The 24,777-nt window shown below is 44.7% G+C and overlaps 1 protein-coding gene across 9 annotated transcripts in view; it reads right to left on the reverse strand.

Annotated features, from left to right (window-relative positions):
* ANKRD17 (ankyrin repeat domain 17) overlaps positions 1-24,777 on the reverse strand; it is a 69,490-nt gene that overhangs the window by 13,998 nt on the left and 30,715 nt on the right. For 3 of the 9 annotated variants that reach the window (XM_088057141.1, XM_014260377.2, XM_088057135.1), the window contains exons 2-17: positions 20,594-20,747; positions 19,853-20,009; positions 18,518-18,665; positions 18,137-18,284; positions 16,802-17,035; positions 15,888-15,982; positions 12,444-12,681; positions 12,075-12,266; positions 11,542-11,651; positions 10,736-10,823; positions 10,047-10,174; positions 9,485-9,628; positions 8,820-8,922; positions 6,515-7,270; positions 1,231-1,379; positions 25-136 (exon numbers count right to left, since the gene is read on the reverse strand). In XM_088057141.1, the coding sequence (XP_087913267.1) occupies positions 25-136; positions 1,231-1,379; positions 6,515-7,270; positions 8,820-8,922; positions 9,485-9,628; positions 10,047-10,174; positions 10,736-10,823; positions 11,542-11,651; positions 12,075-12,266; positions 12,444-12,681; positions 15,888-15,982; positions 16,802-17,035; positions 18,137-18,284; positions 18,518-18,665; positions 19,853-20,009; positions 20,594-20,747 (2,956 nt within the window). Of the gene's footprint in view, positions 1-24; positions 137-1,230; positions 1,380-6,514; positions 7,271-8,819; positions 8,923-9,484; positions 9,629-10,046; positions 10,175-10,735; positions 10,824-11,541; positions 11,652-12,074; positions 12,267-12,443; positions 12,682-13,226; positions 13,538-15,887; positions 15,983-16,801; positions 17,036-18,136; positions 18,285-18,517; positions 18,666-19,852; positions 20,010-20,593; positions 20,748-24,777 lie in introns of those variants that run through there. The other 6 variants (XM_014260378.2, XM_088057136.1, XM_088057137.1 and 3 more) reach the window with 4 other exon arrangements.

The raw sequence follows: 24,777 nt of genomic DNA on the forward strand, positions 1-24,777 counted from the left end.
GTACTGCCACGGTGAGATACCCACCTTTCTTGTCCCTGTGCTCAATGTTGGCTCCTCTCTCCAGCAGGGTCTGTACCAGTTCTTCATGGCCACCAGCACAAGCCAGTGTCAAGGCTGTGTCATGGTTACTCTCAGTCTAAACCAAACAGACATACACACGAGATAAATACTGGCTTTTTCAAGCACAACCCCTGTTACTGTGCTTTAACCAAAACAAAACTATACCCATGGCAAAACAAAAAGCTTCTATAAGCCAAGGGCATGTTTATGGATGCCCCCCTTGACAGCTGCCTTCTTGAGAGGATTCCACCTCTCAAGGCAGCTCTGCTGGGAGATTGAAGGAGAAATCATGACAAGCACTGAGATTCTTCAAGTAGTGAGCTCTCATCTGTGCTCTGCTAGCCAGATTAACTCTGACCACAGCTTGACTGTGACCTTTAGATGGTGCAATGAAGGTAAGAATTCCATCTTTAACTCTCAGCACTCTGCTTCAGCCAAAGGCTTCAACACAGCAGAATCCAAGCCATGTGACACAAGCAACTAAGCAGCAAGGGCTGACTTTCCAAAGGTTTCTCTCCTTTTCTCCCCAACAATCTCATGCTCTTCCTCTACTGCATGCTGCTTAGTCATGTTATGTATAGATAGGCCAGAGCTGTGCACAGATACATATCAGTTAGCATGTGTATGCTTTTGCCTGATGGCCAACTAGCTCCAAGTCAACATCAAGTTGCCCTTTTAACAATTATTTCCAATACAGGTAAGTCTTTCTCTTAGTGGATACGAGAGCTTGAATTATTTCCTCTTGCTAAAAAATACATGGCAATTTTTGACTTTGATAGACTTTGATACAGAGATTTGTGATCTCTGGCCAACAACTTGGAAGCACAACCGAAAACTCAGTGTGCAGTGCTTTCAGGCTTATTTTTTGTCTTAGGATCTATCAGGCCAGAAAACACTTAACTTCTGTCAGTAGACAACTCTGCTGTTTCTCATAATCACGCTGACAACAAAGGAATAAGAAATACAAGTGTTTAGTCATTCAGAGACCTTTTTTTCCTTCGCTGAGAGCACAGAGGAAAGTGGGTTGAGACTCTCGGGGGTGCTGTTCTGGCTTTCTAAATGCAGTCCCCAGACCCCAATCCATTATACAACAGAGCTGTTTGCCACCACTGAATTATTCAGGATGCAGGAAAAAATAGCTTTGCGCATCTGTGAGAGTGGCAGGCTCACCTGGGCATCGATGTCTATAGCAGGGTAGATGGGCAACATGGCTGAAGGAGAAATGATGGGACTCGGAGTCGGCGTCTGAGGTTGGGACACTGAGGTTGCAATGCTGTGGGTAGGAGTGTTTGACATTGCAGATGCTCTTCCACTCACTGCTGTTGGACAGAAGAACCACACTTAGTCAAAGCAAAACACTTCCCAAGCGTAACGTGACAGTAAAGGGGCAGTGGCATCAACTCCCACTGACAGATGGAACTCCTTAAAAACTGTTGTTTTCCACAAATACAGGTATTCCACACATTGAGCCCAACCTTTGAACCTTTAACTCTTAGAATTTGAACTATGAGAAAGGTTTACTGTATTCAATCAAAGAAAGAGTTGAGTATCAGATTGACAAGTTTTCTAAAAGCCCACCACAAGATGATTTTGGCTTTTTTTTAACCCAAAACCTTACTACAGCAAATCAGGTGTTAATTGGACCTGGAGCTCCGTACCTTCGGGAGCAGGGCTGCACACCAAGTCCAACCAAGGGGTATCTACGCAATTTTTCTTAAAACAGTTTAAATGTTTTCATGTAGAAGTCTGTCCAGCCTTCACCCCCACCCCACCATAAACGTAACAGAAAAGCAACAGGGCAGGATGCTCACATGGCAGAACTTGCTGAAACCAGAGAAGTGGAAGCTTTTTTTGTACAGCACATTGCAGAGAGTTTGGTCAAGGTGTTAGGAAAGCAAAGGTAACACCACTTACAGCGATAACAGCGTATGGACACGACACAGATAGCACCGACTGCCACGCTCCCTGAAACTCATCCTACACATGTGGTGTTTGCAAGTACAGAGCGAACTTCAGTCTGAAGCAGCTTTTGGGGAAAACACCCATTTTCCTACTTTTCCTCAGAAGAACTCAGTGGGGTTTTTTTCTCCCTGCCCCTTCTCCAGTGTTTCTCCAGCTGTTTCTCGGGTGTAGCAGCAAAGGACAAAGTGAAGCACCACACACTTCTGTCCGCTTGACAAAAGCACTTTAAACTGCAAAACGAAACACTTTTCCAACTGATGCCACAAAACCTGTATCCTAACAGGCCTGGATGTGCGCTCCCACCTCTGCAAGGCAGCTGTATTTTACACCCATAACTAATTTCACTTCTGCATTTCCTACACAAAATCCCAGCAAAGAAGCTAATAAATGGCACCGGGAGAAGCAGAGAACCCTCAGCTTCTAACACAGAAATTATCATTAACTTTATATTTAAAAGTAAGTCAGAATTCAGAATTCCAGCTCCCTTAATCTATATCTTTGATTGCCTTTTTAAAACTTATCTCACAAATCACACTAGGTATGGATTAAAATTAACATACTGAAGATATGCCAAAATATTTTGACATGAAGTCAAAAATCACACGAATTTTAGACAGTTTCTAAGAATTCCTGCTCAAGTGCCAAAAAGGGGACTGGGAAACATCTTCTCTATTACAGGAGACATTAGTAAATTCTCAGGCTAAAAAAAAAATCAAGTTAATTAAGAAGTTTTCAGTTCAGGTAAAGTCTATTTCTTACATTTGCAGTGAGGGGAAGAAAAACCAAAAAAAAAAAAAAATAATCCCCAATCACACTCCCCCAAATACAAAACAAACAAACAAACCCATAAAAGAAAGATGTGTGCTTCAGCAATAATTCACAAATTCAGTTCACATACCTACTGCACAATTCACTCGGACACAATATTCATTTTTATGAATCACTTATTCATATATAATCACTTGGATTATATTTATTTCAACATCACCTGTGTGGAGTTCAAATTTCTAATGAACATGCCAAGGGTGATGAACAGTATTTTTACGGCGCCCAAACTAAAACATTCCAAGTTTTCAATAACCCAGAAGTTTTTCACAGCAGTCTTGAGCACTGAGAAGAGAAACCAACTAGCTTGATTATACACACTAAACACACTGACAGTCAAATATTTATCTTTGCACTCTGCTCCTTGCCCTACTCTACTGGACTAGTGGCAAAGTGAACCCAAGTCTGTATTTCACCATGGAAACATTATTAGCTCATACCTGGGATAACCAAGCCTTCCAAGTTAGGTCACTATTGGAATATTTTAATATGTGCATGACTTGGTACAGGAGCAACTACACCTCAATCAAGCTTCTTGGTGGGAAGACATCACCAAGCACCGCTTGACTACTCCAGTTTCAGTCCTTTGCTGGGGTATCAGACAATCAGTTTTGAGCTTACTGATACTTGCAACAGCACTGCTCTTTATCTTTATTTTCTTCTGGCCATACCTCAACTCTCTCTTAGCTCAAATGCAGAGAGGACACCCTGAGAACAGCTACCTCCTCCTCCATGCCCTTCGCTCTCACCCTTGTAATCCCGCTTCTCCTCGTGTGGGCATCCCATGTCCCACAAGTGCTGCCTTGCTGTGGGCACAGCCTTGGCCTGATGCACTGATTCCTTGTGTCCTGTAATGCCAACAGCAGACAGATAAAAACTGCTCCACATTACACAGCAATAAGCCAAGATGAGGGACGGAATAAAATAACACAAGAAATGCCTGAGACATCTCAGCTTTTTCCAACTGGTTTCAAGCCAACTCTATAGGCTTGCTCCACATCAGTTCCTTCTCTGCCCCAATCTCTCTGTAGCATCCTCAGTTACTACAAGCTGTGTCCCTGCCACACAGCACTAAAATCACTACAGATCTGCACTTGAGGTGCAGAACATGCCTGTGACTGTAACAGCCCATGCTCTCAATTCCAACACAAACACAGCGCTGCTGCTGCGCAAGGAGGGCTCCAGGGAAGAAGCCTGAGAACCATTCCACACCTGCAGTATTGGTGGTTATTAGCTAAGAGTGCAAGGCATCCTAAGGCAGGGCAGCCCCACATGAAACCAGCTCCTGGCTCAGGTCCCAGGTGGGATACAACCTGATTTTCCCGGGATGCTGGCACTTTACTGTTATTTTTTTCAGTATTGAGTCTCTGTGAAAAGCTTACAGCCAAGGCAGACACTTTCTCACGTGTTAACCGAGACAGCTGCATTTCCAACTGACTCAACCCACAAGGCAGCTTCCAGGAATGTATTTTATCAGGTGCTTCCAGACTCTTGGAAGTTCTCTGAGAAGCTCTGTGGAATAATCCTTCAATAATCCTTGGAATAGTCTCTACTTCATAGAAATCTTGCTATTAAAAACAAGGTGGTTTTTCTCTTTAGCTCTTTACCACGCCACTTAAGTGTTTTTATACAAGACTTCCACAACTAACCCTAAAAAAATACTACTTTTTTTACGAGCCTCACAGCAAGCAAAAAACTTGCCTGACATCTGAAGCTCAAGAGCAAGCCTTTCGCTTGTCCTCAACTCCAGCAGGATCACAAAGGAGCCCAAAGGTAAAAAATGAACTATTACTTACGACTTATTCATTGTTTTCAAATAATTAAGCACAGAGATGCACATGAAATCAAGCTTGCACGGTCAAGGTGAAGCTTTGTTTCTGTAACTGGTGCTGTAAACACAGCTCTGCAGTGCAACTAAACTCGAAAAAAACAAGAATTTAAATCCGTAAGAATACTCTAGAAGCTTCTCTTAGAGCAGTACACGGAGTTCTTTTCCAAATATTTAGCCGCTACTTAAATGTTCTGTCTTACACAGAGCCCATTTCAGCTCCACACTAAACTGTGATTTGTGCACTGTACTCAGGCCTGTGGCTGTTCTTGCTTAAAAAAAAAAAACACCCTATGATCTGGCACTTGACAGAAAATGAATTCAGACTTCCTTCACAACTGCAAGTGCTAACACAAGTGGAACTGAGCAGTACCAAAATATTCACTTCAATTCACGCTGGAAATACCTGACTGCCCAAAAAGGCACGCACAGGTGTGTGGGTATGTGGCAGGTGACCTGAAATGGCACCTTCTCCTCATGTGACATGCAGTTAAACACGTGTCCCAAACGTTCTAACTCCAGGTTTAACTTATACTTTAACTTAAACACAACTCAGGTGCATTGCACAGATTCTTTATAAGTTACCAAGAACTCAAATCATCCCTGCATTTAAATTCGCCTTGTCCTGTACCCCAGCAGTTCCACTAGAGGAATCTTTACTGTTAGTGCATGACATATCTCATTTTATCTACATTTTCATACATACATTTGTATTTTTATCCATTTCCAATCTTTACATCTACGCTTCAATTCTAACACAAGATTTACAGCAAAAAAGTTTCTGTCATCTTCAATGAAGCTTTGCCTGGACACAAAGTCACTCATCAGGTGTCTCATTTCAAAAAGTGGTGTTCCAAGTACTTGAATAAATCACCACCTGGTAGTTTTAATTGTTCACCACACCTTCCACTGCCCCTGTACTACTGCTGAACCCCCGAGTCCTGCAGTACACGCAGGACCAGCTCCAGGTTAACACCTTCCTGGGGGCCTGCTTGCCCTCTGGCACAAATCCTGCTTTGCAAAGCAGACTTGGTCTCACAGGCAGCACCTAAAAATCCTAAAAAGGACTGTGCATCGGCTTAACCAAGAGCATCTTGGTGCTTTTTCATCAGGTGACATTTTTTAAAGACTGTGTCCTACCTGATCATCTGTGTTCAGCCTAAGGACTACTTCAGTGACTGCTTTAGCACGGAAAGGGGATGCAGCACAACCGAGCGAGGTGTAAACTACAACAACAGTGACAACTCGCATTTAAGAGCCGCTTCATTCTTCTATTTCACTGCTTAAGGCCTCAGAGCATTCACATCGCTGGGTAAAGGACTCTCTGAAGAGAGATCAAGAATTTGGTAATGCTAAACGTGTTTTCTGCTGGCAGCCATTTTTATGAGTAGATGTTTCAAAAAGCCATAGGATTATCACCTTTTATTTTTCCAAGCAGAAGGAAAAGCTTTCAATATGTAGACCACAGAAAGCCAACTGGAGCAGCTCTTATTCTCAAGATAAACCCACAAGTCCCTCACACTTTACAGGCTAGGCCAAAATAGAGCTACCACATGAACTCGAGCACGTGCTTCCCCAAACTATAATGAGTTAAAAAAGCTGCTCCACCATACCAACCTGACCAACAGGCACCGGTTAGCTCACGCTGCAAATTGGAAAGTTAAAAGCTAGTTTTCCCAGCTCCCCGAGACAGGGATCAGAGGGCGAGTGGTGCTTGCTGTAGAGCTCGTGGGAATACACAAACACACACACACACACACACACACACACAAAAAGAAGTGGACATCCCCTCAACTGGTCAAGCAAATATTATACCTGCCCGTAACAATGTAAACCCACCTGCCATGATGTCATCCAGCGTGTCATTGAGCGTCTGAGCAGGGCTGGCTACCATTAACCCTTGCTGTGTTTCTGTCAGTATTCCTTGCCCCAGCCCTGCAAGTTGTGCTTGGCCCAGCACTGGCTGTCCAACTATAACACCTTGCAGTTCTGTAAGATTTGCGATGGACCCTGGAGGTAAGGAACCTGCTGCCAGAGGCAAAGCTTGTGGCATGGCCAGAGGCTGAATTGGTGCAAAACCCGTCTGCGCAGCAGCTTGCTGAGGGTCATCTTTAAGCAAGATGGGGTCCACTTGCTGCAATCGTGCATAGTCTCCCTCTGAGAGTTGTTCTCCTACCCCAACGGGAGTCAGTAGTCCCAGATGCTGGCAAGACTGCTGTTGCTGCTGCTGCTGGAGCTGAATTCTTTGCGCTTTTACCTCTAGATATTGCTTTTTTAGCTGCTGCTGAGTTTTCAGCTGTAACTCTCGCTCCACTTTCTGCAGTTCCTCCAAAATCTTTTGTTTCTTCTGAATTTGTTCCTCTCTCGTTTTGTTCAGCTCCTCAATCTTCTCTTTGGTGAGCTGGTCAGCGTGTGCCAATTCCAGGGACTGCAGCTGAGCGTTCTTCTCTATGGCTTCTTTTATCCTCTGCTCCAGCTCTGTCAACTTGCCCTGAGCCTCTTCTACAATGCTCTCTGGAGACTGATTGGTGATGTAACCCTGTACATCCTGGTTGTTTGTTGGCAAATGACTGCTGGACTTTTGTTTAGAAGCAGCTGTGTGAAAAAGAAACCCCCTCAGAACCAATGGAAGTGCATACGAATGGCATCCTCATTACAGAGCTACCGCTGGGCCGCCGCATGGCCGGCTACGCACCAGGGCACAGCACCCACGGAAGGTCAGCGTGTCCCGAAGGCCCTCCACGAACACCTGCCAATTTGCACCCAGCAAATTGCAATTTAACAGGACACGCTAGTGCACATGCATCCCACATATCCCTGTGCTACGGTGACAGGTCTGCTCCGGCAACCGTTACGCTTTTGCCAAAGGAAGCGATTGTCTCGAGCCGCTGTTACCGAGTGCTGCTATAAGAAAACTGGCAACAAAAAGCAAGGATATGCTGCTGTCTCTTTACTCGCTGTTCTGCGGCTGCTACGGTGTTGGGACATAAACATATGCTTACAGCCCTGAAAGCGCAGCCCAAGGGATACAAAAACATCGCTAGGACTGGGACTAGGCCACCGGTTCTGCAACCAACTTGGTAGGTCTTAAGAAGCGCTACGCTTTCTAGAACTAGGCATCCTTTCGCTCCAGGTATCCAGCTTTGCTCAGGTGACAAAGAGTGCCAGAACCCAGGATAGTCATTTAGATTTAGCAGGATCTAACAGGGTGTCTTTAGCCACTAGGTTCTATCCAGAGTAGACACGATTTTGCCTGTGTCAAAACTCAGCTCTCTCTGCCCAGGCAAGGCAAACATTTCAGCCTTCCTGCAAGAACAAGCGATGGACTAATCCAACTGGTCTTTTATGCAGAAGTCCCCAGTAACACAGCTGACATGCTCTGCCATACCAGGTGGAGAAGCAACAATCGGTTAATTTTGAAGGGCGAAAGGCAAATCAAAACTCAGGATCTGAGGCAGTGGAGGTGCCCAGTTTCTTCCAGCCATCCTCGCTGTATCTCCAGAACAATACAAGTGTACACAGAGGATTAATTTTAGGACATGCACGCCTGTATTTGCTACTGCTGATGCTTGATAAAAATTGGTTTTTGAAGAGAATTCTTAAGTACAGAAAGCATTAAGCGTCAAAATGGCGAGAGCAAAATAGATGCAAATTTAGTCCTAGGAGGACCTGAGCCACATCAGACTAAAAAGATTTTACTGCACAAGAAATTCCGCCTTCAATCCAATTAGTCAAACCCACTCCCAGACTACTACCCTAAGGAAGCACAAGTTATCAAATCAACTGTGATATGGAGATTAACATGGGTTTTGCAACTTCCATCCTCCAATTTCTATAGACTTCTGGGTAACATTTTGCATTAGTTCAGTGTGTCAGACTAGAGATTTTAACGTATTTACTTAGGCAGATTTCTTGACGTTTTATGGTTACAGGTTAAGATGACTGATACTTGGTGGATAAGCGAATCCTTAAAAAAGTAAAAAAAAAAAAAAAAAAAAAAAAAAAAAGAAAAAATTGCAGTTGCCTTGACTGAAGCCATAAACACTCTTCATAGGAGCTACTCTGCTACAAGTGCAAGCCTCTATCTTCTACCGAGGAAGGATATTTAGAAAGTAAGCTCCAGAATTACGAAATTACGACTGACCTTTATTTCTGATGGGAAGGGTTGTGGCGACATTAGCAGGGGGTTTGTCAGGCTCCTGGGGTGGGACGACCATGGGCAGCGCCTGCACTGGTACTCGAGGAGCCTAAAACGTCGGATACTAACAGATTACTTTTCTCATACTCTGTGCTAGTTACAATTCAACAGAAGGCAAACAAAATTCTGTTAGAAAAGTAGACTTTAATGGTGACTAGGAACATTTGATGTGGTTTTCAATATGCTGAATTCGGTAATTAACACCTGGAGATCATGTCATCTCCACATACTTGTCATTTTTCACCCAAAAAATCACTTGATGAACTATCCTCTGCATGGTACAGTGCTGTACTGCAGTATGTCAAATAAAAGCCACAATGGGCTATAAACTCAGTTCTGAAGAGTCTCATTTAAGCAGACTTCTGCACTTGCTGGTTTTTCCCACCCTCGTTTTTTTCCTTTCCAGTAATACTCGGAGAACAACAAGAATGATGAGAGCACTACACCACATTGTTCAAAAGTACTCCCCACTCCCCTTACAGCTCTGAGCGACTTTCAGTGTGCTCACCTACAGTTTATGACATGACATGACATGACTCTTCTCTCACCTTTCAACTCCCAAGTAAGAAAGCGCAAAAAAGCCCCTCAGATCACGAGCCTTGCAACCTTACCCTGTTTAGATCATGGGATGGCGGGGTCAGCTGAGTGGCATCGGGCGGAGGAGCAGAAAGCAAGTTGTTTGGGTAATCTAGAAGGTAGCAAACCACGCTGGTGTGACCGCCTTTGGCTGCCTCGATGAGCATAGTCGATCCATCCTGAAGAGGGAAAGGTCACACAGTGAGGGAAGAGCATCTTTGAAACAGCACTGCAGCATTTTGGGACACACAACACAGTACCTACGTGACTGCTTTCTGCTTTAGTAAATACTCTATCTCCACAAGTTCACATCTGAACTTAGAGACTTGATCAAGTATTTCCAAAAAACCAAAACAGTACTTTAAAATTGTCTCCTCTTCCACAATCAGCGCTTTACAACCGTAGGGCAGCCTTCCTGCTCACGATGATCAAGAGACCTGCACTAACTCCAACAATGCGTACGTGAGCAGAGCGTCTGCTTGTGCAAACTTCCATTTAAATCAGCACAGGCTGGCTCAGTTGTGGAGAATACAGAAGGAGAAAATTCAGTTGGGTATCCTTAGTTTTAGGGGAAAATGAGGCAGCTGAGGGACAAACCTTGAGTCTGTGTGTGGGATCAGCACCATGAGCGAGCAGTAACTCCACCACTGCCAAGTGACCCCCTGCACAGGCCAGCGACAACACTGTGTGATCGTTGTTCGCTGTGGTCCTGTTCACATTTGCTCCTGCAGAAACAGAAGGAGAAAGAAACATCAGCTAAAACTGACTTCAACAGGTTCACCTCTGTCAAATGTAACAGAATTAACTACTCTGCCACCTAGGCAGGGAGAAATTCCATCCTGCCAGATGTCCTACTCCATGCAAGGTGGGGATGAGAAAAATTCATGAGAATCAGCCCAAGAGAGAGAGAAAATGGAAATTCCAGGTTTGTACTGAAACATCAAGCAAGCTATAGCCAAAATATGGAAACCAACCTGCACTTGTAGTTCAGCCCCCAAAGACAGTGCTCCAAAGCTGCACCGGGGGCATGGAGAGCCCAGTGATCCCTACTACTGCTGCCTTTACTAGGAATTAAAGACTGAAACACACTGTTTTCACAACTAGACACAGTTCCACTAATCTCGGCAGAAACCACAGCTAATCACTACATGCCTAGTTGGAGAATCACTTGCCTACTTCAGTTAGGATATTTAAAACAAATCCAAGGAAGTTACAGTAGCTGTGCCATGTTCTTAACTTGAAGTATTTCTTACATCAGGAAAACCCAAACCATTCCACACTCTTACCTTTGCTAATCAAGAACTGAACAGTGCAAACATGACCTGCCCTGGCAGCTTTCATGAGAGGGGTTCTTCCACCTTCTGATTCATGCTCCTAGAGCAGATAAAGAAAGGCTTCAAAATCCAAAGTAGCATGTGAAAGGAGGCAAGCCAGCCTTCTGGGTTTTTGAATGGATAGGTACTAGAGAGGGAACATCCTTCCTTAGTGTTTCACAAACTTAGGTGTAAATATTTAGCTAACATTCGAACTCAGGGTATCTTGAAGGCAGACGAACCATTCACCACCTGTCTCTGCACAGGTGTGACTCCTGGACAAAAAAGCATCCAAGGCACACGAGGGGGATTTTAGTTAAACAGGACATCGTGTGACACGCTTAACATTGCTTTTTGAGAACACACTGGTGTACAAGCCTGCTGACAAGTAAAATTCAGTTTTTAAAATCCTCCATCTTAATTGCATTACAGTTACACCAAACAGACTGTCAGCTGTCTGATGCATAAGGAATAGAACAGATTTATAGGTACAAGGACTAACCCAGAATCAACTCAACAATTCAAAGCCGAATACCACGTCAAAAGAATGAAATCCCCTCTTTTCCTGTCCAGGCAACCCTGAATGGCTTGGAATGGCTTTAGACATCAATCACCAGAGTAACTGACCTCAGCACTTTGGGGTAATTTAACACACCAAAACACATTAAAGAACCTGTAAGTTTTCAGCAATCAACACAGAAACAAACAGAAGGAATATCAGATGCTGGTAATTTTATATCCTACTTAGATATTTTTCTTAAAGAAGGCAAATGACTTACCAGATCTGCACCTGCCTGAAGTAAGACATCTGCTACATCGGTGTGGCCGTTTTCACAGGCGTACGTCAGGGCCGTGTCACCTGTTGCTGTTGTGGCGTGCACATTAGCCCCTGAAACACAAAGGACAAAGCCTTGTAAGCTTTATGATGGGCATTACACAAAACATACAACCTCTACAATCTTTATAGGATCAAACAGCAAATTCAACTCCCCCCTTCCAATCCAGCATCTATTAAACTGATAACTTGATCATACTCTAGAGGAATAAAAACAAAGTGCAAGCTAGTTCCAAATATGTTCACATCAACTCAATCTTCAAAAGCTAAATTAAAAGTCCAATCAGTAAATTACTCTGGGCTCCAAAGACCTTCACAGTCAACTTCAAGAAGCTGCTAAAGAAAATGTAATGAATATATGATTTTTCTAATATTCCATATTTCTTTATTCATATTCTATATAAAAACATTTCTGTATTTTCCGATTTTTCTCTTCGATAAGGCCTTTACGAAAGTGTTAACAAATTGACTCCGTACCTGCAGCTAATAAATATTTAACCAGCTCCAAATGCCCCTCTTGAGCAGCCTCCATCAAAGGTGTGGAACAGCCGAGCTCTATGTCAGCTCCCGCTTTAATGAGAAAATCAGCCACCTCCAGAAACCCTCCGCAGCAAGCCAGAGTTAATGCGGTTTCTTGCGTCTCCTCTGTCTGAGCATTGATGTTTGCTCCTTCAAACAACGCAAAACACCAGTTACAGAAGGCAGGATCAGCAGACAAACCCCTTCCATAGGCACAAGGCATCTTATTACCAAAGACAACAAAAATCTCAGACACTCAGAGCTTTTTCCCCAACATTTGCAGCTGCCTGCTGAGTTCCAGCCCGCAGAAGGCCCCGCAGCAGTTACCTTGCCCAAGTAACAGTGCCACCATCTCCTCGTGGCCTTCTCGAGCTGCCTCCATCAGTGGTGTGTATCCTTCATCATTGACCTCTTCCAAGTTAGCCCCACGCTCAATTAACAAAGCTGCCAGCTCCACGTGCCCGCCACAGGCCGCCAGAGTCAACGGAGACTCAAAGGAGTCCGCAGGCATGTTCACCTGAGCTCCGCTGTCCAGAAGTAATCTCGCCACTTCCACGTGACCATCCTGGAAAAGCAAACAAACAAGATCAAAAGATGGACCAAATGGAAAAACTGTGTTTTTTGTCACAGACCCAAACTCCCTCAAAAGACATAAAAAGCAGTGAGTGAGTAAAATGAGTCCAAAAATACAAGTAAACTTGCTGAACAGTTTTTCTGAACCTTTTCCCTATGTATTTGGATAAAGATCCCCTGTTTAAGAGGCACCTGTAGAAATGCTGAGCATGTTTTACTGAATATGTGCTGTGAACCTGGTATCAGACCTCTCTGTCAATGGTGTAAGCAACAAACTGGACAGCTCTGTATCAGACTCAAGTTCAGGTGGTTGGGATCAACTTACTTGGGGCAGGGGAATCTCCAGAATAAAGCCCAGAAAGTTGAGGGGGAGCTCACCATCATTTTAGAAGCTTGTCTCCTCCCCAAGAACAACAGAGAGATCCTTTTGCTTCCTCCCTTGCTTACTAAGCAGCCGTGCACACTGACCTGGCTTGCCTCAGGACTCCGGCAAAACTATTTCACTGCTCAGTTTAACAGAGCAGAGTCAAGACTTACTTTCTTCATCCAAGAGAAAAGCCAAAACGAGACCGCTTGTCAGGGGTTCGTCACGCGTCCCAGGGGAGCCACCCGTCCCAGGAACAGCTTTCCCTTGGCAGGATGCTGGCAGGCTTTGCCAGTGATGGGGCTGTCAAAACCATTCTACCAAAAGGTAGCTCCTAAGTTTGCTTTCTTCCTTTAAAAATACTTGAGCATAGGATCTCCATCGTATTTTCAGTACGCCATAAATTCAGGAACTATGTGAAGCGGCTTTTCAGCTCCGTGTTTACACTGGAGGCCTGACAGTGACACACGCAATTGCCATTCCATTCTGCTTTGTTCAGGGAGAAGCAGAGACTGGCTTGGTCGCTGCGCTCCAACAACAGCATAAACCCTCCAAGCTGGTTTTCTCCATGAGGAGATGGCCACCATTCCAACTTGGAGGAACCACAATCTGACAAACAAAACAGCAGAAGGCTGCAGTGAATAAACAGCCACTCACCCGGAACACAAGGCTTTCCCAATGCTGTCACTGAATGAGGTAAGCACACCTTGATCTCAGATTAATTCCTAAGAGGCAGCAAATTGCAGCCACAGCTGTCCTTGCCAAGCTGGAAACCACAACTCCAAAAAGCTCTTTTCCAGACAAAATACCAAACTGCATCTGACATTTTTCCGCTTCATTTTCTCAACTGTTTCATACCTTATTCCGATATCCAGGGAGCAAAACACGGTTTCCTCTCGGAAAAATATCTAGGACATTAACTAGGACATATTCACCTTTTACATGAAATGACAGTACTATTTTAGGGAAAAAAACTCCAAGACTCCATAAAGAATCTTTCCTCAGGGAAATGCAGAGACGGTGCCTCATCCATCAGGCTCTGGCAAGACAGCTCACTGCTCACCCCTGATCCACGATGAGGATGGCACCTCGCAGCACCAAGGTTTGCTTCAAAGTGTCCTATGTGGGCCAAGCAGCCTGGAGGAGGAGAACTGCCAGTGCTTCACCACACAAGGGAAGTGGATCCATGTTTTAATAAACCTTGCAATGCGGTGGGGCTGTTCAGCTCTCCTCCAACAGCTAGGAAAAGCCTTCCAACTGGTCACAGATCAGAAAAAGTCACCTGAGCAACCTTCACAAGAGCACCAGCTGCATTTTAAAGGTGAAGCTCTGTGGGCACCAGTCCTTCAGCAAGAGGAAAGGCCAACTAGATCAACCTGCTTTTTGCTCCCACAAGGCAAGAGCCATTGTCCAACAGCTCATTCGCATGAAATCAATATTAACTGCTGCCTAAAAAAACTCTCAGGCGGAAGTCTTCCTTCCTAGAACCTGCGCTGGCTGTGCCACAGATAGAGAGTTCTGCTAGCACACATTCAATGCTGTGCCAGGGAAGGAAGTTTTCTTGTGCCACTGAAGGGCAGTAACTGTTTCTGCACAAACAACATGCTGAGATGGAAGTCCTTGCTTTGCTTCATTCCACACTGCAAGGTCTTTAAATACTGCCAGAGAAAGCTGCTCCTTCCCTGGTCAGCAGAGCTGGAGGTATGAGACTCTCAACTGTCTGCCAGCTCTGAGCACCAGTGTGGAACTGCCTCCTTAGGAACAGCTTCTTGCAGAAACAAGGAAGAGTTTTTTCCCACTGCTCAGTCATCTCTAACAAAAATTAGGTCTTAACATCTCTGTGGGTCTGATGGAATTTTGTTAGTCTATTAGAGGAGTTGAAAGGGCAGGAGAGAATGGCAAGGAAAGGAGGGCTTGATCCATAGCTCCACCACAAAAATATCCTGATGAGAAGGCAACTGCAACGACAAAGAAGGTAATTTTTATCATCATATCCCAGGAACGGGCTGCAAGGCCTTCGCCAAGGATATTTATGTGCCTCCTCTGGTAAGACTTCAGGGTGAGATAAAGGACAGCTCAAGTTCTGTTTATCTACGTGACTTTCTTTGCAACAACTTTCAGCGAGTATAATGGCTTCTGTTAATCATTCCCCTATCTGAAACCATTAACTTCCTTGAACAGACATCAATGGCTGATTTTAGAACCATTACAGTTGTTTCAGGGAAGGGCAGACTCAACAGGGATTTACTGCCCTCCTCTACAGCCACGGGTTCACAGTGTGACATTACACAAGGCTAATGCCATCAAAATCCCAACACATGAGGAATCTATTTGTAGAGAAGGATAAAAAGGAAATTTAAGAAATGAAATCTCAGTTCAACAATAAAGTTCCATATTCAGGTGAACACAACCACCTCAGATGGACAAAGGAGCAACATCAAAGCACTCTCACTAGCAAGAATTAACAATTTTCCCTTCCACTTCCTAGTTGCTTCCCAAACAGCTTCTGATCCTGCTTTCAAGGGCTACACCTGCTTACAAACTGCTTTCACATAATCAAGGTGTTTTATATGCCTCCACAAGCCAGGTTATGACCATATTCACTGTCTGTGTTCAGCACTTTAGAAATGTTAAAAGCATTTCAACAATGACTGAGTATCTTCCCCCACAAAGTTATTTCATTTCTAAATTCCTATATAAAATATTTTCCCAAGAGAACCAAAACATCACAGTTAGCTTCTGTAGCTGAAGGAGACTAACAGGAATCACTTTCTCCATCTTAGGGAAGAACAGAGAGCCTGCAGACCTCACTGCTCAAGCTTTATGTCTCTTACCATACACGCCTCCATGAGCGCGGTGTGCATCTCATCTGTCTTGTGCTCCTGGTCTGCACCAGCTTCCAGCAGAAACCTCACCATTTCCAGATGGCCTATGTGGAGAAAACAGTTAACAGAAGCTGCTTGACAAAGTACATTTCAACACTCACAGAAAGTATTAACGAAGATCATGGCTGTCCATGTCACAACATAAAAAATCCACTCTGGAAAGGTGTGTTTGTATCTCTGCCATCTACATGCACAGCAGCTTATCAGCATAGTTGACAAAAAAAATATAAATACGATACTAAGACCAGTTTCCATACAGGTGCCACTCAAGTACCTCTGCTACCAACATCAACTACTCCATGATGGCAAGGGCCTGATAAAACATCTCCTGAGTGACTGTAACAGCAGCTGCTGGGCTGTAGGAACATATTTTGCCTCTTAACTAAACAACTTCATCCCTTTCTGGGGTGCTCCAAGTTTGCTGCCTAGTGCTCTAAGGGAGGAAACAAAGGCCTCTTGTCCTCAGCACCTAAAAGGCAAACTGGGCATGATTTGCAAGTGCCAAATCCTTTAAAATGAAATATTTTTCCGTATTTAAGCAGAGATACCTGGCATTATACAGCTATAATACAGAAAGTTTAGCTTCTTTATTCTGTAATGTAACACATTAGCTCCTTGTCTCTTGATTAAACAGAGCATCTTCTAAGTAATCGTAACTCAGACCAAAGGTTTGGGTCTCGATACTCAGACTCAGGTAATTTTACATATGGCACACGTGTGCTGTGTGCTATCACAGCCAGGACAAGAGCACCACGGTGTCTGCTCCCACCCTTTCAACTGCCCTGCTCTGGGGCAGCAAGGCTGAAGGAACCCACGTTGGAAGCGACCCTTGGCCCTGACATTTTCCACTCTTGCTCCCGTACCTTTGTAGCAAGCCAGGGTCAGCGCGCTCTCCTTGAATTCGTTGGAATGCGTATTGATGCCCGCTCCGTTCTCCAGCAGCACCCTGGCCACTTCCACGTGCCCGGCGCTCCCGGCCTCCATCAGCGGCGTGTGACCGTTCTCATTGTGGTCCTCAATGCTCGCGCCCGACTCCAGCAGCACCTTCACCACATCCACGTAGCCCCCGGCACAGGCGTACGTCAGGGCTGTGTTGCCTAAAGCCAGAGAGAAGCACGGTTGCAAACAGAGCGCGACAGAGGTTTCTTCACCCGGAACTTCACCTGATGCTCCCTGCCACCCCTTGTCCCTGGATACCTGATGGAACAGCACTTTTCAGGCTACAGGTCAAGAACTACAGGGAGGGGGAATAAGCAATGGCACCAAGGAGCTCGGTGCTGGCAGACTTGAGGATCTCCTTGTGCCTGTACTGATGCACCTCTCTCTCTTCCCATTTCTAGCCCAGCTTCTGTCACCAAGCCCCATCCGTTTTCCTGTTAATCAGCAGGGGCACACAGCGCTCTAAGAATGAAAGCTCAAAACCAGGAGCAGAGTGAACTGCTGCTTCTAAATCAAGTCCTAAACACCTGCAAGGGGCTGGTTCCAAAATGTTCATAGCCTTTAGGGGGAGAGGAAAACAACTTCAGTGGTAAAAATACAAAAGCATGGATCCGCACACAGCAGTCAAAGAACCTGCCTTTGTAAAAGACACCTTGAAGAAAGTTAGAGGCCAAGGCCATATTGCCACTGAGAAAACAACTTCACTGAAAAAAATACTAAAGCAATAAATAAGGTGTCTTCTGGTCTCCCCCTCTCGCCCTCACTCAGGGTCAGCTCCATTCATCAGTTACAGCTGACTGCACACCAGCTCGCCACTTCCAGGTTACAAAAACTTAAAAGATTTCCCAATCTGGTCACTTCAACACAAATGGCTAGCAAATTACCATGCAAAGAGGGGAAGGGGGGGCATCTTCTCATGTTTCCTGTTTTCCCCTTGTGTTTCCTGACCTGCCATCAAATAATTTTTCCATGTACAGACAAACTCACCAAACTGTGCTTAAAATGTGACAATAAATGCTATGCACTCAAACACCTTCCAGTTACTAACTGACTTTATCCACCTTTCTACATCCTGCTAATATTTTACCTGCATCTAACAATATTTCAGAGTTTCACTTAGAAAAGAGAATTTAAATGGCAAAACCACAAGGAAGCATTCTGCCTTGCTGGGCTGACAGCCACTGCTCCCAAACTTCCACGCCAAGTTCCCTGCACACCGCAAATCCCAGCTCTGCAGTCGTCCCCAAGGCCCTCTTTACCTGTGGACGACTGTGCGTTCACATCAGCACCGTGAGCTAGCAGCAGCTTGACAATTTTGACGTGCCCGCCATTGGCAGCAGCCATCAGAGGTGTGATGTCTCCTTTGATTCCCCGGTCCTCCACATTGGCATGCATTGCCAGGAGAACCTGCCCAGAGAGACGGTGATCAGCAATGCTGCGGTGACAAACCTCCACCCTTGCAGAACACAGGCACTGAGAATGCGTTAGCAATGTTCAGTGGATGTGTGAGACTCCTCTGCCAGTGAACTGCCATTTCTCACTACCTCAACACCCCCTTCCAGGTGCACAAAATGGAAATATACCGATTTACATTTCTTTTTGTACAACACACACATAGCACAAAGTTCCAGGAAACCAACCTGCGCAAGCTCATAATACCCTGCTGAGCAGGCCAAACAAAGGAGGCTTTCCCCTTCTTCTGTGTGCTCGTTCACACTCCGGCCTTCAATGAGCAACTTCCGCACAGCATTCACATCTCCTTCGGAACAAGCCTCGGCCAAGCTGCGGCTAACGAGGGAGAAAGCATTGAGAGTGAAATGGACTGTGCCTCAACTCCAGTGTGCCATGAGGATGCAGTCAGCAAAAAAGGAAACACCAGCTAGAAACGTGCCAACTGCTAATTAAAGAAGTGCCAGTTTTACACTTGAGCTTTCCCAGCTAGCTTTGCTGAAAATTAAGCTGTGGTCATATCCACTCCTGCTATTAATTTTTAACAGAAGTTTACAAGAGAAATATATGCAGGATATCCCAGGATCAGAGGACACGCAAATCACCTGTCAATCTTGAGTAAACTTTATTTGTTCAGTGCTGTTAAGTAAACTACAACAAATCACCCACATCAGTCTTCTCCTGTAAGAAACTTAACGACTTCCCTTCTCTCCTGTGCTGAAAATACCAGGATCTTGTAACCAGACACAATTTTAATACACAGAGAATCAGTTCTCAGATATGTCCCTTCACTACATGTTAACCTTTTTTTTTTTGATTTCCAAGAACCTCTGTCTTCCTACAGCAAGTAATCTTTGGAGTTATTCTGGATAGAAGGAACAAACTTCTGACCAGCGCAGCAGCACGTGATTGTCCCTACTAACATTGTTTCCACTGCAGTGAAGCCTAATGACAGCCTAGCAGGAAACCTGCTTCTTTCTCCTCTGAATGCCCCAGTAAAGACAAAATCACACACAGAAAGCCACAGTCCAGTACAAGAGCAGCAACTCCCTGGCTGAGGCTCTATCCAGGGCCCAGTGCGACACTGACCACTATGGAGATCCACTCCCATGAGGCTGTTTCTCTTCCTCAATTAAAAAGGCACTCTGAAATTCCCTAAAAGATTTTTTTTTATCTGAAATCTTGTTTCAGGCTGTCACTGAATGACCCATTTTGGGATTTGCAGCTGTTCAGAACAGTTCTAAGGCCCATACTATCGAAGAGCCGAGAAATGTTTCTATAGTTGCTGACAATAAACTCCTTGGAGTGCCATTCCATAAATCTGAGCAGCACCAAATTGCTTCACCCTCTAGTGCAAGACCTGCCAGTCCACAAACATTCAAGCAGGAGAAGCACAGGTGATAACTTGGCACCAATTCCACTTGAGTAAGAGTTTCATCATCCCACAAGCACAAGTGACAGAACAAGAAAAACCGCTTCTAGAAGTAGCAAAGGGCTGAAAAGCTCCAGGACAAAAGCTGGCTTACTTGTCCGTCTGCCCTGCATTGGCTGTGCTCTCCGCTCTCATCCGGGTCAGCGCAGCAGCAGCTTCATCCAACGCGCAGCTGACCGAGGAGGTCAGCCTGCGGAGCACCTCGGGATCTGCAAAGGCTTTCCCATCCGCTGTCGACAGCTTCCCTATTCCTGCCATTCCCCAACCAACGGGGATGCGTGCCGGGAAAGGAGAGAACAGACAAGTTGAAACTGAGCCTATGAGATCTGTCGGCACAAACGTTCCAAGCACCGTCAACTACAGCTTCCAAAACCACGGGTTTAACCGTTTATTATAACACTCATTAAAAGCTGCACGTGACTGAAACCCTCCAATCCACAGAGGGAATCAGTCTTCAGCTACTGAAACTACTTAATATAAGCAACTATTATAACTTTGCATACAGCAGCTCTTACAAAATAAAATCTATTTAGCAATTCAGGGTTTGACATAATGGCACAAGCCAAAGTCAGGAGTCAGTTTTGACTCAGGCTGTTAGAACGCCACCACTGGAGAAATCCGATTTGAAGCATCTTCACGTGAAATTCTGATTTTCCAAACCTTGGAATACTCTAAAATAAACTTCTTCCTCTCCTGTGACACCCTGACCAGACCCACCCCGCGGTACATTTTGCAGTTGTATCGTGCTCCTGTGGATTAGCCTTAAGCAAGTGATTCCAGCAGGGACTCCTGGAAGGGCTCTGGGGTTAAACCTGTACGGGACACGGGGACTTACCTGCAGCTTCAAGTAAAGCTTCTAATCTTGCCTGGGTTTCGGGATCTACTGTTCTCAGGTCAGCACCATCAGCAGTACTTGACAGCAGCAGTTTAGAAGCTGTTTCCAACATAGGGTTTTCGAGATCATCCTGATCCAAGATGAATGATTCCACCTGAAAAGTAACAGACCTGCTTTAAGAATTAAATAACTGACCAAAACAGACTTAAAACACAAAAAACCTACAGCTGCAGTTACTATTTAAGCGTTTTATTTTGAAGTACTTAAAAACTTGGCTTCAGGCATCTCACTTTGGGTCTGAGGTCACCTAATCCAACTTCCAAAGAAAAAAACCAGAAGGACAAGCAACACCCTCCACGTAGTATCAACACCACTACAAAATGACTTTGTGTCACAGCATCTTTCTCAGGAAAACATTTTCCCGACCTTGATCTACAGAATATGCAACCATCTATCTGCCTTTTTCACAAAACACAGGCTGAGTTGTCCAAACTCTTCTGTAGACCCCACTGTCCTGTGCTGTCCATTTGTTTTTGCTGTGAACTATGTAGAAATTAAGAACGAGTTGAGTGTTTTAAAGAAAGCCCTAATACTTGTGTTATCCTGCTTGCTAAAGGATGACTGGGGCAAGTAGTTTGGAGAAGACACTTCTCTCAGAGTTCCATGAACACTCCACAGCCTGTGAGCCAGTCACTGAAAGTTACCAAATTATAAAGACCAAGCTAAATGTCCGCCTACAAAGCTCAAAACCTTCCAAAATTCCCAGTTTCAAAACCCAAACCCCAGTCAGTTTAGATCAATCTAAATGCCAGTCTGCCTGACAAAGAAATCGCATGTGCCAGTCACCCTTACAACAATTAAAAACTGCAGTCACCTCTGGATAAAAGCAGCCTCTGTCTGCATCTGTTTCCACGTGGAATTTACCTCACTGAGACAGAAAATTATTTTATTCTTAAGCTTCATTTGTGTCTCCAAAGTTTCAGAGCAGTCCCATGAGCATCACAAGCTCAGATTCCTGCAGATAAATTCCCCAAGAATCCATCCATGTGGGCAGATAAACCAGAAGAGCAAGCAGTTCATCTAAGGACTCCTGGAAGGTCCCTCCAGCCTCTCATCCGTTCTCCTGTCACAAGTGGGGAGCTCACACAACTTCTGCCTTCTGTCTGTCTGTCTCCCACTCAACACTTCTAGGACACACTCAGCTTCAACCCAAATGCCTTGTTTGCTAAGGAAGAACTGAGAACTTCTTCCCAATTTTCCTCCTTTCATCCCTTCAACACCACCATTGAGAAACAAAGCCTCTGGTCAGCTCTTGGCAATACACAAACACACATCTCAAGGGCACCTCTAAAGCCTCCCTCTGTTTTTTCGCAGCCTCTCTGCCCTCCTCCTCTAAATCTGGGAACATCAGCTGAAAGGGAGGACTTCCAAAATCACATCAAAGTGGCTCTGATGCCAAGAGGGGACAGTCCAGCAGCGCTGCAAGGCAACTCCTACTTTCCTCCCCAGTCCTAAGGAGCCCTGCCTTGCCAGGGTCCTTTGCCCATCACCGCTCTCTGCAGCCACAACACTATTTTAGGGCTGTTTTGGTTCATCTGAGGACTTGCCATTTGTCTTCTTCCAGAGGACGGGCTGCTGCGGCAAGACAGAGGAACCGCTGCGCCGTTCAGGAGCCAAGCGACAGATTTCGCCCCTGGAAAGGCAAACTCCGGAGCCGTTGGAAGGATTCTTGGCTCACCCAACTCATGCAAAATCCCAACTGCTCAGACTGACTGAAAAAAATCTCCTCCAAGTGAAATAATGAACAGCTGGTCGTGGTTCTTCCTAACACTATGAAATATTTGCTAAGAAAAAAGTCAAAATAGGAAAACTACTCTCCCCCACACATATCCTCTCCCCAAAATTAGATCTTTTATGCAGTTGAAGTTTCAAATGGAAAAATCCTCCCATCTTCCTTCCAGCTAAGAATATGTGCATGGTGTGATTAAATAAACAACCCAAGGAGAACAGGGAGAAGCAGAAATCCACCCACAAACAACACAGCACCGAGACATCCGTGAGGGACCGGGAGAAAACATCCTCACAATAAAGTTTGGGAATGTTTATATTGTGTGCTGTCACCGAAAACATTTCACAATTTTAAGAAATTAACTTATCGGAAAAACCTTTTACACCATTTTTTAATATTAAATACAGAGTAAAAATGTTTTCTATTGCAAGTTAGAAAAGATCCACCTTCAGCCTGTAGAACTTCTCATCGCCTCTGCAGTTTCAAAATTGTTATTTACCTTCAGAGTTGTATTAGAGTTACAGACTTGTCTTTTCAGTTTTTCTACACAACACCAAGTACCATACAGGCATAATGATAAAGACATAGTGTATCAAAAACAGGGAATAAAACCGTATTTTGGCAGAAGGGAAAACTCTACTTCTGTTTCTCAGAAAATCCTGCCTTCTCCACAGAAGCTACAAACAAAGACAAAGCATTTCCATGTACCAGGTCAAGTAAACAGACATTTCCTTTAAAGGGCTTCAGATGTAATTTTATTTCCCTTGACTAAAAAAAAAGTGCAGAATAACATACAAATGCTCCACCTTACATATCAGAATATTTCATCTGCATGCTCCATCAGCATTCCTCTGACCCAACAATACTCTGACAGAACCCAATTGTTCAGACAGGCCCCAACATAAGCCCTTAGAAGATTTCTCCTACTCTCCCATCCTGCTGTAACAATCTCATGTTCCATCCTTGCCTAGCTTTACTTCGCTCAAAACCATTTTTAATATATTTGAAGCTTCTACTGTCAAAGAGATGCCAGAAGACCAAAATTCCCAAGTTCTGGCTGCTCTCAGACAGGACCCATATCTGTGCACCCTGAAGACAGCGCTGTAAGATGCCAAACACCAAATACTGAACATGCACTTGAACAAATGCCAGGTTAGGGCAGGAAGACAGAGCACGCCTGAGTTGCCCTAACCGGCGTGGCTCTTGCCACCACAAAATGCTGAATCAGAGACAGAATCCAGCTCCTGATGCTAACTCTGACTTCATCCATCCCCCTCCACGAGCCACCCGCACATAAAACTGCCACCAGCACAGACCCCACTGCGGACCCAAGCCTCCACATCACCTTACACAGATGTAAAGTAAGGTCAAAGAATCAACTTCCTCAAAGAGTCTCCCTCACAGTAAGAAGACACAACAAAACCCCAAGTAATTACACAGATGTTTAAAAACCACAAAAAACAAAGAAATAAACAAAGAAACAACTCTCATGCAGTAAGGACTTGAAGAAAAGCTTTGTGTTATCTACTGATTCCTAATTCACTGCTTTTAAGGCTAAACATGGATTAGCATCTTCCTAATTTTACTACACCAGGCCAGGGAGGGAGGGAGGGAGAAGGGAAAATACATCCCACTTACAAAGAACTGTCTCTTCACATCATCTCCGCTCAGGAAGAAGAAAGGTAGTACCAAACACCAAGCAGCTCCTCTAGAACCACACCATCAACTAAGGTATCAAGCTAGGCAAGTCTCTTAAGTACCAAGAGGTGTATACAATACCTAAACTAACATCACAAGCTTAAAACAACAGCAACTCTAACCTTACCGCCAGCAGAAGGACCTGCCAGCAGTTCCAGTACCTGAGAGCTTCAAAATGAGCTCAACTCTATCAGAATAAAACCAACTCTTAAACACTCGCTTCATGAACAAGGCAGAAAAGACCTGGTTTCCAGCACCCACCATCCTCACTGCAAATGCCACAATCCCATTATTTGTCCGTGTGATTAATCAGTGCATGGCTCTGCTCATTTACAGAGCGTCTCTAGCATTTGGTTATCACTGAGTTACAGTGTTCCTAAATGACATCTTTGCTACAAGGACAACCCAGAAGCATTAAGAAAAGGTTGTAAAAAGAAATTTTCTCCTTCGCATCTCAGGTTCCCTGTCTGATTCCAAGAGCCCATTTTGCCGATCCCATTCCCTGCTCCTTCTCCTTCAGGCCACCCTGCGTGCACTCAGTGTGGATGTGCTCCTGCCTTCCAGCATTTAGCCAGAGCAAGCACTCTGTCTAAACTAGAAAAGCTAAAATCCCATCTCTAACGTGCCACGTGGAGGCAGAGCAGCAAGGAGCCACCCAAATGGCACATTTGGGCACTCGGTGCCATTAGCCAGCCCA

This window comes from Pseudopodoces humilis, chromosome 6 (assembly GCF_049639895.1).
Source record: "Pseudopodoces humilis isolate 2021_Gansu_Grassland_sample_001 chromosome 6, ASM4963989v1, whole genome shotgun sequence".
Lineage (NCBI taxonomy): Eukaryota > Metazoa > Chordata > Aves > Passeriformes > Paridae > Pseudopodoces > Pseudopodoces humilis.